We start from the raw sequence: 15,000 nt of genomic DNA on the forward strand, positions 1-15,000 counted from the left end.
TATCCCTAGTGTTATCCCTGATGTTATCCCTGGTGTTGTCCCCGGTGTTATCCCCTGTGTTGTCCCCGGTGTTATCCCCGGTGTTGTCCCCGATGTTGTCCCCGGTGTTATCCCCGGTGTTGTCCCTGGTGTTATCCCTAGTATTGTCCCTGGTGTTGTCCCTGGTGTTATCCCTGGTGTTATCCCTGGTGTTGTCCCTGGTGTTATCCCTGGTGTTGTCCCTGGTGTTGTCCCTGGTGTTATCCCTGGTGTTGTCCCTGGTGTTGTCCCCAGTGTTATCCCTGGTGTTGTCCCTGGTGTTATCCCTGGTGTTGTCCCTGGTGTTATCCCTGGTGTTATCCCTGGTGTTGTCCCCGGTGTTATCCCTGGTGTTGTCCCTGGTGTTATCCCTAGTGTTATCCCTGATGTTATCCCTGGTGTTATCCCTAGTGTTGTCCCTGGTGTTATTCCTAGTGTTATCCCTGGTGTTATCCCTGGTGTTATCCATAGTGTTATCCCTAGTGTTATCCCTGGTGTTGTCCCTGGTGGTATCCCCGGTGTTATCCCTAGTGTTATCCCTGATGTTATCCCTGGTGTTGTCCCCGGTGTTATCCCCGGTGTTGTCCCCGGTGTTATCCCCGGTGTTGTCCCCGGTGTTATCCCCGGTGTTGTCCCTGGTGTTATCCCTAGTATTGTCCCTGGTGTTGTCCCCGGTGTTATCCCTGGTGTTGTCCCCGGTGTTATCCCTGGTGTTGTCCCTGGTGTTGTCCCTGGTGTTGTCCCTGGTGTTATCCCCAGTGTTATCCCTGGTGTTGTCCCTGGTGTTATCCCTGGTGTTGTCCCTGGTGTTATCCCTGGTGTTATCCCTGGTGTTGTCCCCGGTGTTATCCCTGGTGTTGTCCCTGGTGTTGTCCCTGGTGTTATCCCTAGTGTTATCCCTGATGTTATCCCTGGTGTTATCCCTAGTGTTGTCCCTGGTGTTATCCCTAGTGTTATCCCTGGTGTTATCCCTGGTGTTATCCATAGTGTTATCCCTAGTGTTATCCCTGGTGTTGTCCCTGGTGGTATCCCTGGTGTTATCCCTGGTGTTGTCCCTGGTGGTATCCCTGGTGTTATACCTGGTGTTATCCCTGGTGTTATCCCTAGTGTTATCCCCGGTGTTATCCCTGATGTTGTCCCTGGTGTTGTCCCCGGTGTTATCCCTGGTGTTGTCCCTGGTGTTATCCCTGGTGTTGTCCCTGGTGTTATCCCTGGTGTTATCCCTAAGATTTGGATGTCCTCCCCCTACGTAAAGGAGGAGATCCTTCTGACTTAGATAACCATCTTCCAATTTCCAAGTTCTCTCTTGCCTTTCCAAGGTTTTTTAATCCCTGACTAGTTGTCGGCTAAGAACTGTTTTAAACTTCTCACTCTATTCTAAGTATGTACCAATCCAGTTTTAACTCTGGATATAGCACCGTTTCAGCTGCTTCGCTTCTTTTAGATAATGTGCTAAATTGCTTGGATCATAAAAATCATGGTGCTGTCTTTTTGAAGGACTTTTCCCAAGGCCGTTGATACCGTCGACCATCACATTCTTTATTTCGGAGGTTGACTGAAATAGGTCTGGATCAGGCTTCGTGGAAGTGGTTTGAAAATGATCTGTCAGAAAGAAGTTAATGTGTGATATATTATGGTGTTAAGTCTAGTTTCCTTTATACAGTAGTACATGAGGTGTACCGCAGGGGTCAGCACTGGGACCTCTTCTCTTTACTTTTTATATAAATAATATTGGGTCTGTCTGTTATAACTTGTCATATTCAGATGACACTGTTATGAACGTATGCCATTGCCCCAATTGTTGACCAGGCTACGTTAGAGCTGCAATCTAACTGTGTTACTTTACACAACACCCTGGTTGGTTTAGAACTTAATGTGGCCAAGACTAAATACATGTTCTGTAGTTCTCTCCAGAATGTCCCAGATGGACAACATTTTTATTCACTGGATGGTTCTCCCATTGATCAGGTTCCCACCTACCAATATCTGGGCATTTGGATTGACAAACATTTGTGTGTTGTTGCGTCACTAGGTGATGAAGCTGTGTGTGATGTTGCGTCACTAGGTGATGAAGCTGTGTGTGATGTTGCGTCACTAGGTGATGAAGCTGTGTGTGATGTTGCGTCACTAGGTGATGAAGCTGTGTGTGATGTTGCGTCACTAGGTGATGAAGCTGTGTGTGATGTTGCGTCACTAGGTGATGAAGCTGTGTGTGATGTTGCGTCACCAGGTGATGAAGCTGTGTGTGTTGTTGCGTCACCAGGTGATGAAGCTGTGTGTTTCGTTGTGTCACCAGGTGTGGTCCATGTTCACAGCCATCCTGAGGAAGAGTGTGAGGAACCTTCAGACCAGCACAGAGGTGGGCCTCATACAACAGGTCCTGTCCAAGATGAGCTCTGTGGACGACATGATCGCAGGTAGGGGAACACACACACACACACGCACGCACGCACACACACACACACACACACACACACACACACACACACACACACACACACACACACACACACACACACACACACACATCAAATGACATGTTATTGGTCACACACGTGTTTAGAAGATGTTATTGTGGATGTAGCGAAGTGCTTGTGCTTCTAGTTCGGACGGTAATATCTAACAATTTCACAACATATACCCAATACACACACGTCTAAGTAAGGAAGTGAATTAAGAATATATAAATATATGGACGAGCAATGTCAGAGCGGCATAGACTAAGATACAGTAGAATAGTGTTGAATACAGTATATACATTTGAGATGAGTAATGCAAGATATGTAAAACTTATCAAAGTGACCAGTGTTCCATTATTAAAGTGGCCAGTGATTTCTAGTCTGTCTATAGGCAGTAGTTTCTAATGTGCGTGGCTGTTTAACAGTCTGATGGCCTTGAGATAGTAGCTGTTTTTCAGTCTCTCGGTCCCAGCTTTGATGCACCTATACTGACCTCGCCTTCTGGATGATAGCGGTGTGAACAGGCAGTGGCTCGGGTGGTAGATGTCCTTGAGGATCTTTTTGGTCTCCCTGTGACATCGGGGGTGTAGGTGTCCTGGAGGGCAGGTAGTTTGCTCCCGGTAATGCGTTGGGCAGACCGCACCACCCTCTGGAGAGTCTTGCAGTCGCCTGCCATACCAGGCGGTGATACAGCCCGACAGGATGCTCTCAATTGTGCATCTATAAACGTTTGTGAGGGTTTTAGGTGCCAAGCCAAATTTCTTCAGCCTCCCGAGGTTGAAGAGACACTGTTGTGCCTTCTTCACCACACTGTCTGTGTGGGTGGAACATTTCAGATCGTCGGTGATGATGTGTACGCCCAGGAACTTGAAGCTTTCCACCTTCTCCACTGCGGTCCTGTCGATGTGGGGCTGCACGCTCTGCTGTTTCATGAAGTCCAAGATCATCTCCTTTGTTTTGTTGATGTTATTTTCCTGACACCACACTCCCAGAGCCCTCACCTCCTCCCTGTAGGCTGTCTCGTCATTGTTGGTAATCACCCTACTGCTGTTATGTTGTCAGCAAACTGGATGATTGAGTTGGAGGCGTGCTTGGCCACGCAGTCATGGGTGAACAGGGAGTACAGGAGGGGGCTGAGCACGCACCTTTGTCGGGCCCCAGTGTTGAGGGTCAGCGAAGTGGAGGTGTTGTTTCCTACCTTCCCCACCTGGGGGTGGCCCGTCAGAAAGTCCAGGACCCAGTTGCACAGGGCGGGGTTGAGACCCAGGGCCTCCAGCTTGATGATGAGCTTGGAGGAAACTATGGTGTTCAATGCTGAGCTGTAGTCAATGAACAGCATTCTTACATAGGTATTCCTCCTGTCCAGATGGGATAGGGCAGTGTGCAGTGCGATGGCGATTGCATTGTCTGTGGATCTATTTGGGCGGTACGCAAATGGGGGTTGTTCTAGGGTGGCTGGTAAGGTGGAGGTGATGTGGTCCTTGGCTAGTCTTTCAAATTACTTCATGATGACAGAAGTGAGTGGGCGGTAGTCGTTTTGCTCAGTTACCTTCGCTTTCTGGGTACAGGAACAATGGTGGCCATCTTGAAGCATGTGGGGACAGTAGACTGGGATAGAGTGAGATTAAATATGCCCTTGAACACACCAGCCAGCTGGTCCGCGCATGCTCTGAGGACACAGCTAGGAATGCCGTCTGGGCCACACACACACACACAGGAAAACACACTCACACAAACGCACACAAAGGCACACACACACACACACACACACACACACACACACACACACACACACACACACACACACACACACACACACACACACACACCCTTTACTATACCAGTTACAGCAGTGTGTTGTCCTTGACTGCACCTCCCCTCTTTATGTCATCCTGTCCTCTTCAACTAATGTGCTCATGGCCAGTTTGTGTGTGTGTGTGTGTGTGTGTGTGTGTGTGTGTGTGTGTGTGTGTGTGTGTGTGTGTGTGTGTGTGTGTGTGTGTGTGTTTGTGCGTGTGTGTGTGTGTGTGTGTGATGCGTGCGTGCGTGTGTGTGTGATGCGTGTGTGTGTGTGTGTGTGTGTGTGTGATGCGTGCGTGCGTGCATGCGTGTGTTTGTGTGATGCAGTAATGAAGTTGCGAGGGAGGTGTCTATTCATTTACAGCAGTATTACTGAGAATGGCAGTGGAAGCACATTATCTCTCTCTCCTTACACTAATTTATGGTGACACACACACACGCACAACGCACACACTTATATACACACTCACTCACACACTCTCACACTCTCACACACGCACGCGCGCACTCACACTCACAGTAAATACAATAGAATAGTTAATGATAACAACAGAGAGTAGCAGCAGTGTAAAATGGGGGGGGAGGGTGTATATGCAAATAGCCATTTGATTAGATGTTCAGGAGTCTTATGGCTTGGGGGTAGAAGCTGTTAAGGAGCCTCTTGGTCCTAGACTTGGCGCTCCGGAACCGCTTGCCGTGCGGTAGCAGAGAGAACAGTCTATGACTCAGGCCTTCCTCTGATACCGCCTGGTATAGAGATCCTGGATGGCAGGAAGCTCGGCCTCAGTGATGTACTGGGCTGTACGCACTACCCTCCGTAGTGCCTTGCAGTTGCCATACCAGGCGGTGATGCAACCGGTCAGGATGCTCTCGATGGTGCAGCTGTAGAACCTGTTGAGGATCTGAGGACCCATGCCAAATCTTTTCAGTCTCCTGAGGGGGAATAGGTTTTGTTGTGCCCTTCTTCACGACTGTTTTGGTGTGTTTGGACCTTGTTAGTTTGTTGGTGGTGTGGATGCCAAGGAGCTTGAAGCTCTCAATCTGCTCCACTACAGCCCTGTCGATGAGAATGGGGGTGTGCTCGGTCCACTTTTTCCTGTAGTCTACAATCTCCTTAGTCTTGATCACGTTGAGGGATAGGTTGTTGTCCTGGCACAACACGGCCAGGTCTCTGACCTCCTATAGGCTGTCTCGTCGTTGTCGGTGATCAGGCCTACTACTGTTGTGTCGTCTGAAAACTTGATGATGGTGTTGGAGTTGTGCCTGGCTGTGCAGTCATGAGTGAACAGGGAGTACAGGAGGGGACTAAGCACACATCCCCAAAGTCCTCTGTGTTGAGGATCAGCATGGCGGATGTGTTGTTACCTACCCTTACCACGTAGGGGCGGCCCGTCAGGAAGTCCAGGATCCAGTTGCAGAGGGAGGGGTTTAGTCCCAGGGTCCTTAGCTTATTGACGAGCTTTGAGGGCACTGTGGTATTGAACGCTGAGCTGTAGTCAATTAATATTATTCTCACATAAGTGTTCCTTTTGTCCAAGTAGGAAAGGGCAGTGTGGAGTGCAATGGAGATTGCATAATCTGTTGATCTGTCGGGGCTGTATGCAAATTGGAGTGGGTCTAGGGTTTCTGGGCTAATGGTGTTGATGTGAGCCATGACCAGCCTTTCAAAGCGACAGACATGAGTAATACTGGTCGGTAGTCATTTAGCCAGGTTACCTTAGTGTTCTTGGGCAGAGGGACTATGGTGGTTTGCTTAAAACATGTTGGTATTTCAGACTTAGACAGGGACAGGTTGAAAATGTCAGTGAAGAAACCTGCCAGTTGGTCAGCGCGTGCTCGCAGTACACGTCCTGGTAATCCGTCTGGCCCTGCGGCCTTGTGAATGTTGACCTGTTTAAAGGTCTTACTCACGTCGGCTGCGGAGAGCGTGATCACACAGTCTTCCGGAACAGATGGTGCTCTCATGCATGTTTCAGTGTTATTTGCCTCGAAGCCTGTATAGAAGTAGTTTAGCTCGCCTGGTAGGCTTGCGTCACTGGGCAGCTCTCGGCTGTGCTTCCTTTGTTGTCTGTAATAGTTTGCAAGCCCTGCCTCATCCAACGAGCGTCAGAGCCGGTGTAGTACGATTCGATCTTAGTCCTGTATTGTCTCTTTGCCTGTTTGATGGTTCGTCGGAAGGCATAGCGGGATTTCTTATAAGCTTCCGGGTTAGAGGAGTGGAAGCTCTAGCCTTTAGCTCAGTGCGGATGTTGCCTGTAATCCATGGCTTCTGGTTGGGGTATGTACGTACGATCACTGTGGGGACGACGTCATCGATGCACTCATTGATGAAGCAGATAACTGATGTGGTGTACTCCTCAATGCCATCGGAGGAATCCCAGAACATGTTCCAGTCTGTGCTAGTAAAACAGTCCTGTAGCTTAGCATCTGCTTTATCTGACCACTTATTTATAGACTGAGTCACTGGTACTTCCTGATTTGATTTTTGTTTGTCAGAAGGAATCAGGAGGATTTAATTATGGTCAGATTTGCCAAATGGAGGTTGAGGGTGAGCTTTGTACGCGGATCTGTGTGTGGAGAAAAGGTGTTCTAGGGTGAGGGAGAGCTTTGTACGCGTCTCTGTGTGTGGAGAAAAGGTGTTCTAGGGTGAGGGAGAGCTTTGTACGCGTCTCTGTGTGTGGAGAAAAGGTGTTCTAGGGTGAGGGAGAGCTTTGTACGCGTCTCTGTGTGTGGAGAAAAGGTGTTCTAGGGTGAGGGAGAGCTTTGTATGTGTCTCTATGGGTGGAGTAAAGGTGGTGCAGAGATCTTTTCCCTCTGGTTGCACATTGAACATGCTGATAGATATTTGCTTAGATGGATTTAAGTTTCCCTGCATCAAAGGCCCCGGTGTCTTAACATTGTATTGATTAATGACTGATGTTCATCGAATGATTAACTGTTTATTCATACGTGATTAAATTCATCAGATAATTATTAACTCAGTAACCTGGGGCACCATGGGAAAGTTTTGGCTTTATTGAGTTTCTATTTCCCAAATTAACTCCAAGAATATCAGAATATCGATTTTACAACAGTCGCTAATTAATTAATTTCCTCTACAGTCTCATTCTGAACGTCGCATTATCCGGGAATCTGCACAAACCCAAGTCCCACTAAATAAGTCCGTACCACACCAATTGAGTTGATTATTTATTTACTAACAAGCTAAAATGGTAATAACATAAGATGGTAATAACATAACAACGACTTTCAATTTTCATTTTCCATCTATCGTCATTACTATCATTTCGACTGACGAAACATATTGTCCCAACGTCCATTTATTGAATGTTACTGTTCTGAGGTAGATTTTCCATCGACCATATGTTCCATTCCTCCATACTGAGAGGACAAAGGGATTTTGTCTGCTGCCTTAAGATTTACAATGGGCGTGAGGTGTACCGTACCCCCCCCCCACCTCCATCTCCCCCGCTGGTGGGTGAGATATCGCTGTAGGATTATGGTCCACGGTAACCTGACCCCAACAGGCCAGTCATGACACCGGCTACTAGGACGCCGCCTCTGGATGAGCGTTTTCCTGTTTGCTCATGGCGGTATGCAGCTCATTGAGTTCTGTCTTAGTGCCAGCATCAGTCTGTGGTGGTATGTAGACAGCTATGAAGAATACAGATGAAAACTCTCTAGGTAGATAGTGTGGTCTACAGCTTATCATGAGACACTCTACCTCAGGCGAGCAAAACCTCGAGACTTCCGTAGATATCGTGCACCAGCTGTTGTTTACAAAAATACACAGACCACCAACACTTGTCTTTTCTGCCTCTTCCCGAGAAACAGCATATCGTCACATGACAGGGATCTGGGCCTGTTCCCGATAAACAGTATATCGTCACATGACAGGGATCTGGGCCTCTTCCCGATAAACAGCATATCGTCACATGACAGGGATCTGGGCCTGTTCCCGATAAACAGCATATCGTCACATGACAGGGATCTGGGCCTCTTCCCGATAAACAGTATATCGTCACATGACAGGGATCTGGCCTGTTCCCGATAAACAGTATATCGTCACATGACAGGGATCTGGGCCTGTTCCCGATAAACAGCATATCGTCACATGACAGGGGCCTGTTCCCGATAAACAGTATATCGTCACATGACAGGGGCCTGTTCCCGAGAAAGCAGTATATCTTTCACATCGGGATCGTCAGACTTGTTAAAAGAGAAAAAATGATTCTGCCAGTCTGTGGTGAGTAATCGCTGTTCTGATGTCCACAAGTTATTTTCAGTCATAAGAGACAGTAGCAGCAACATTATGTACAAAATAAGTAAGATAATAAGTTACAAACAACACAAAGAAACTACCCATAAAACACAGTTGGTTAGGACCTAAACCGTCAGCCTTGTTCTCCCGGGCCATATTATTCAGCAGGTTTGCGTCCCAAATATCACTTTATTCCCTATTTAGTGCACTACTTTTGACCAATATAGGTTAAGGGTACTATTTTGGATGCGTGCCAGTATTACAGTCTGTCCCTTCCTGATGACCTCACAGTGGTGTCTCCAGGCATGTGATAGGCTACTCACCACTACTTTTAACACAGTCAGCTACAACCCTGTCTGCCAAACCTCTCCTTTCTCTCTCTCTCTCTGTCTCACTCTCTCTCTCTCTTACTCTCTCATCTCTCTGTCTCTCTCGTATCTCTCTGTCTGTCTGTCTGTCTTGGCTATCTGTCTGTCTGTCTGTCTGTCTCTCTCTCTCTCTTTCTCTCTCTGTCTCTCTGTCTCTCTCTCTCATCTCTCCTCATCTCTCTCGTCTCTCTCTATCAATTCAATTCAATTCAATTCAAGGGCTTTATTGGCATGGGAAACATGTGTTAACATTGTAACGGTTTTCTGTATGTGAAGGAGAGTCGGACCAAAATGCAGCGTGCAGATTTCGATCCATGTTTTAATAAACAAACGTAAAACACGAATCAATACAAACACTACAAAAATAAAGAACGTAACGAAAACCTAAACAGCCTATCTGGTGAAAACACATAGACAGGAACAATCACCCACAAACACACAGTGAAACCCAGGCTACCTAAATATGGTTCCCAATCAGAGACAATGACGAACACCTGCCTCTGATTGAGAACCATATCAGGCCGAACATAGAACTGGACAAACTAGACATGTAACATAGAATGCCCACTCAGATCACACCCTGACCAACCACAACATAGAAATATACAAAGTAAACTATGGTCAGGGTGTGACAGTACCCCCCCCCCCCCCAAGGTGCGGACTCCGGCCGCAAAACCTGAACCTATAGGGGAGGGTCTGGGTGGGCATCTGTCCGCGGTGGCGGCTCTGGCGCTGGACGTGGACCCCACTCCATAATCGTTTTAGTCCACCTCCTTAGCGTCCCTAGATAGGTTACCCTCCTTAATGACCGCTCGGGACAGAGGGACAGCTCGGGACAGAGGTAGCTCGGGACTGATGGGTAGCTCAGCACTGAGAGGAAGCTCAGCACTGAGAGCAAGCTCAGCACTGAGAGGAAGCCCAGGCAGATAGTTGGATCTAGCAGATCCTGGCTGACTGGAGAATCTGGAAGAGTCTGGTCGACTGGCAGATCTGGAAGAGTCTGGTCGACTGGCAGATCTAGAAGAGTCTGGTCGACTGGCAGATCTGGAAGAGTCTGGTCGACTGGCAGATCTGGAAGAGTCTGGTCGACTGGCAGATCTGGAAGAGTCTGGTCGACTGGCAGATCTGGAAGAGTCTGGTCGACTGGCAGATCTGGAAGAGTCTGGTCGACTGGCAGATCTGGAAGAGTCTGGTCGACTGGCAGATCTGGAAGAGTCTGGTCGACTGGCAGCTCTGGCTGCTCCATGCTGACTGGCTGCTCCATGCTGACTGGCAGCTCTGGCTGCTCCATGCTGACTGGCTGCTCCATGCTGACTGGCAGCTCTGGCTGCTCCATGCTGACTGGCAGCTCTGGCTGCTCCATGCTGACTGGCTGCTCTGGCTGCTCCATGCTGACTGGCTGCTCCATGCTGACTGGCGGCCCTGACTGCTCCATGCTGACTGGCGGCCCTGGCTGCTCCATGCTGACTGGCGGCTCTGGCTGCTCCATGCTAACTGGCAGCTCTGGCGGCTCCTTGCAGACTGGCAGCTCTGGCGGCTCCTTGCAGACTGGCAGCTCTGGCGGCTCCTTGCAGACAGGCAGCTCTGGCAGCTCCTTGCAGACTGGCTGCTCCTTGCAGACTGGCAGCTCTATGCAGACTGGCAGCTCCTTGCAGACTGGCAGCTCCTTGCAGACTGGCAGCTCCTTGCAGACTGGCAGCTCCTTGCAGACTGGCAGCTCTATGCAGACTGGCAGCTCTATGCAGACTGGCAGCTCAATGCAGACTGGCAGCTCAATGCAGACTGGCAGCTCCTTGCAAACTGGCAGTTCTGAACAGGCGGGAGACTCCGGCAGCGCTGTAGAGAAGGAAGGCTCTAACAGCGCTAAACAGGCGGGAGACTCCGACAGCGCTGAAGAGGAGGAAGGCTCTGGCAGCGCTGGACAGGCGAGGCGCACTGTAGGCCTGATGCGTGGTGCTGGCACTGGTGGTACTGGGCCGAGGACACGCACAGGAAGCCTGGTGCGGGGAGCTGCTACCGGAGGGCTGGGGTGTGGAGGTGGTACTGGAAAAACCGGACCGTGCAGGCGCACTGGAGCTCTTGAGCACCGAGCCTGCCCAACCTTACCTGGTTGAATGCTCACGGTCGCCCTGCCAGTGCGGCGAGGTGGAATAGCCCGCACTGGGCTATGCAGGCGAACCGGAGACACCGAGCGCAAGGCTGGTGCCATGTAAGCCGGCCCAAGGAGACGCACTGGGGACCAGCTGCGTAGAGCCGGCTTCATGGCATTAGGCTCGACGCTCAATCTAGCCCGGCCGACACGCGGAGCTGGAATATACCGCACCGGGCTATGCACCCGCACTGGAGACACCGTGCGCACCACTGCATAACACGGTGCCTGTCCGGTCTCTCTAGCCCCCCGGTAAGCACAGGGAGTTTGCGCAGGTCTCCTACCTGGCGTAGCCATACTCCCTGTTAGCCCCCCCCCAAGAAATCTTTGGGGCTGCCTCTCGGGCTTCCTTCCGCGCCGCCGTGCCTGCTTCGCCAACTCCATTCTCTGATAACCTTCCGCGCACTGCTCCATTGAATCCCAGGCGGGCTCCGGCACTCTCCCTGGGTCGACCGCCCACCTGTCTATTACCTCCCAAGTCGTATACTCCATACTGTACTCCTCTTTGGGCTGCTCCTGTTGTTTCCTCTCCCGCTGCACCTTTGGGCGGCTACACTCCCCTGGTTTAGCCCAGGGTCCTCTTCTGTCCATTCCTCTTTACGCTGCTGTTGCTGCCTGTTGACACGCTGCTTGGTCCGTTGGTGGTGGGTGATTCTGTAACGGTTTTCTGTATGTGAAGGAGAGTCGGACCAAAATGCAGCGTGTAGATTTCGATCCATGTTTTAATAAACAAACGTAAAACACGAATCAATACAAACACTACAAAAATAAAGAACGTAACGAAAACCTAAACAGCCTATCTGGTGAAAACACATAGACAGGAACAATCACCCACAAACACACAGTGAAACCCAGGCTACCTAAATATGGTTCCCAATCAGAGACAATGACGAACATCTGCCTCTGATTGAGAACCATATCAGGCCGAACATAGAACTGGACAAACTAGACATGTAACATAGAATGCCCACTCAGATCACACCCTGACCAACCACAACATAGAAATATACAAAGTAAACTATGGTCAGGGTGTGACAAACATTGCAAAAGCAAGTGAGGTAGACAACATACAAAGTGAATATATAAAGTGAAAAACAACAAAAATTAACAGTAAACATTACACATACAGAGGTTTCAAAACAGTAAAGACATTACAAATGTCATATTATATATATATACAGTGTTTTAACAATGTACAAATGGTTAAAGGACACAAGATAAAATAAATAAGCATAAATATGGGTTGTATTTACAATGGTGTTTGTTCTTCACTGGGTGCCCTTTTCTCGTGGCAACAGGTCACAAATCTTGCTGCTGTGATGGCACACTGTGGAATTTCACCCAGTAGATATGGGAGTTTTTCAAAATTGGATTTGTTTTCGAATTCTTTGTGGATCTGTGTAATCTGAGGGAAATATGTGTCTCTAATATGGTCATACATTGGGCAGGAGGTTAGGAAGTGCAGCTCAGTTTCCACCTCATTTTGTGGGCAGTGAGCACATAGCCTGTCTTCTCTTGAGAGCCATGTCTGCCTACGGCGGCCTTTCTCAATAGCAAGGCTATGCTCACTGAGTCTGTACATAGTCAAAGCTTTCCTTAATTTTGGGTCAGTCACTGTGGTCAGGTATTCTGCCACTGTGTACTCTCTGTAATTATTTATCTCTCTCTCTCTCTCATCTCTGTCTCTCTCTCTCTTGTCTCTCTCTCTCGTCTTTCCTCTCTCTCGTCTATATCTGTCTCTCTGTCTCTCTCTAGATCTGCTAGTGGATATGCTGGGGGTGATGGCCAGCTACAGTATCACAGTGAAGGAACTGAAGCTTCTATTCAGTATGCTGAGGGGAGACAACAGTATCTGGGTGAGTATACCTGGGGGACACAGGATAGGTTAGACATGATGGGTTAGCATGGTGGGTTAGACATGATGGGTTAGACAGGATGGGTTAGACAGAATGTGTTAGCATGGTGGGTTAGCATGGTGGGTTATACATGATGGGTTAGACAGGATGGACTAGACAGGATGGGTTGCACAGGATGTGTTAGCAGGGTGGGTTAGACAGGGTGGCTAGACAGAATGGGTTAGACAGGATGGGTTAGATAGGATGGGTTAGACAGGATGGGTTAGACATAATGTGTTAGCATGGTGGGTTAGATAGGATGGGTTAGACAGGATTTGTTAGACAGAATGTGTTAGCATAATGGGTTAGACATGATGGGTTAGACAGGATGGGTTAGACAGGATGGGTTAGACAGGATGGGTTAGAGAGGATGTGTTAGCATGGTGGGTTAGATAGGATGGTTTAGACAGGATGGGTTAGACAAAATGTGTTAGCATAATGGGTTAGACATGATGGGTTAGACAGGATGGGTTAGACATGATGGGTTAGACAGGATGGGTTAGACAGAATGGGTTAGACAGGATGGAGTAGACAGGGTGGTTAGACAGGATGGTTAGACAGGGTGGTTAGACAGGATGGGTTAGACAGGATGGGTTAGACAGGATGGGTTAGACAGAATGGTTAGACAGAATGGGTTAGACAGGATGGTTAGACAGAATGGGTTAGACAGGATGGGTTAGACAGGATGGGTTAGACAGGGTGGTTAGACAGGGGGGTTAGACAGGATGGGTTAGACAGGATGGGTTAGACAGGATGGGTTAGACAGAATGGGTTAGACAGGATGGGTTAGACAGGATGGTTAGACAGAATGGGTTAGACAGAATGGGTTAGACAGGATGGAGTAGACAGGGTGGTTAGACAGGATGGTTAGACAGAATGGGTTAAACAGGATGGGTTAGACAGGATGGTTAGACAGGATGGGTTAGACAGGGTGGTTAGACAGGGTGGTTAGACAGGATGGTTAGACAGAATGGGTTAAACAGGATGGGTTAGACAGGATGGTTAGACAGGATGGGTTAGACAGGGTGGTTAGACAGGGTGGTTAGACAGGATGGTTAGACAGGATGGAGTAGACAGGATGGGTTAGACAGGATGGTTAGACAGGATGGTTGGACAGGATGGGTTAGCAGGGCGGGTTAGACAGGATGGGTTAGCAGGTGGGTTAGACAGGATGGTTAGACAGGATGGTTGGACCGGATGGGGGGGGGTCATGTCATCATAAACAGAGATGCTGCTGATGGGTAGGAGAGGAGGGATGGAGAGAGGGAGACATGGAGGAGGGACAGAGCAGGAGTAGGGATGGAGAGAATGAGACAGGGGGAGGAGGGACAGAGCAGAATGAGGGATGGAGAGAGGGAGACAGGGGGAGGAGGGAGAGAGCAGAATGAGGGATGGAGAGAGGGAGACAGGGTGAGGAGGGAGAGAGCAGAAGGAGGGTGGAGAGAGGGAGACGGGGAGGAGGGAGCGAGCAGAAGGAGGGATGGAGAGTGGGAGACAGGGGGAGGAGGGAGAGAGCAGAAGGAGGATGGAGAGAGGGAGACGGGGAGGAGGGAGCGAGCAGAAGGACGGATGGAGAGAGGGAGACAGGGGGAGGAGGGAGAGAGGGAGACAGGGGCAGCTTGTGCTGTCTCCTCAGGTTAATACTGACCCATAACCAACCCCAGACAACCATCTAGTGTCTACACCAACATTCTTCATCCTGTCCTCCCCCTTTCCTCCCCTCCTCCATCTCTCCGTCCCTCTACATACCTGTCCCCACTATCCAGACCCGGTTGGCACTAACCATCATCATCATCCAAGTCATCTTCTTTCCGTGCATGATCCCCTTCATCCCTCAATCTCAATTCATCTAGTTCTTCACATTGTCACCTCTCTCCCTCTCCATCTCTCCTCTCTCTCTCACTCTCTGCATCTCTCCTCTCTCTCTCCATCTCTCCTCTCTCTCTCTATCTCTCCATCTCTCCATCTATCCTCACCTCTACATCTCTCCTCAACTCTCTCTCTTCATCTTTTCTCACCTCTCTCTCCATCTCTCCTCCCCTCTCTCTCC

At 49.3% G+C, this 15,000-nt stretch overlaps 2 protein-coding genes across 2 annotated transcripts in view; one reads left to right on the forward strand and one right to left on the reverse strand.

Annotated features, from left to right (window-relative positions):
- The window catches only part of LOC139387908 (sterile alpha motif domain-containing protein 9-like), a 429,675-nt gene that overhangs the window by 161,114 nt on the left and 253,561 nt on the right, over positions 1–15,000 (reverse strand). The window lies entirely within an intron of this gene.
- LOC139388106 (neurobeachin a) overlaps positions 1–15,000 on the forward strand; it is a 257,294-nt gene that overhangs the window by 97,000 nt on the left and 145,294 nt on the right. Inside the window, exons 3-4 of the mRNA XM_071134675.1 lie at positions 2,315–2,435; positions 12,811–12,911. Of these exons, the coding sequence (XP_070990776.1) occupies positions 2,315–2,435; positions 12,811–12,911 (222 nt within the window). The remainder of the gene's footprint in view (positions 1–2,314; positions 2,436–12,810; positions 12,912–15,000) is intronic.

This window comes from Oncorhynchus clarkii, chromosome 29 (assembly GCF_045791955.1).
Source record: "Oncorhynchus clarkii lewisi isolate Uvic-CL-2024 chromosome 29, UVic_Ocla_1.0, whole genome shotgun sequence".
NCBI classification, from domain to species: Eukaryota; Metazoa; Chordata; class Actinopteri; order Salmoniformes; family Salmonidae; genus Oncorhynchus; species Oncorhynchus clarkii.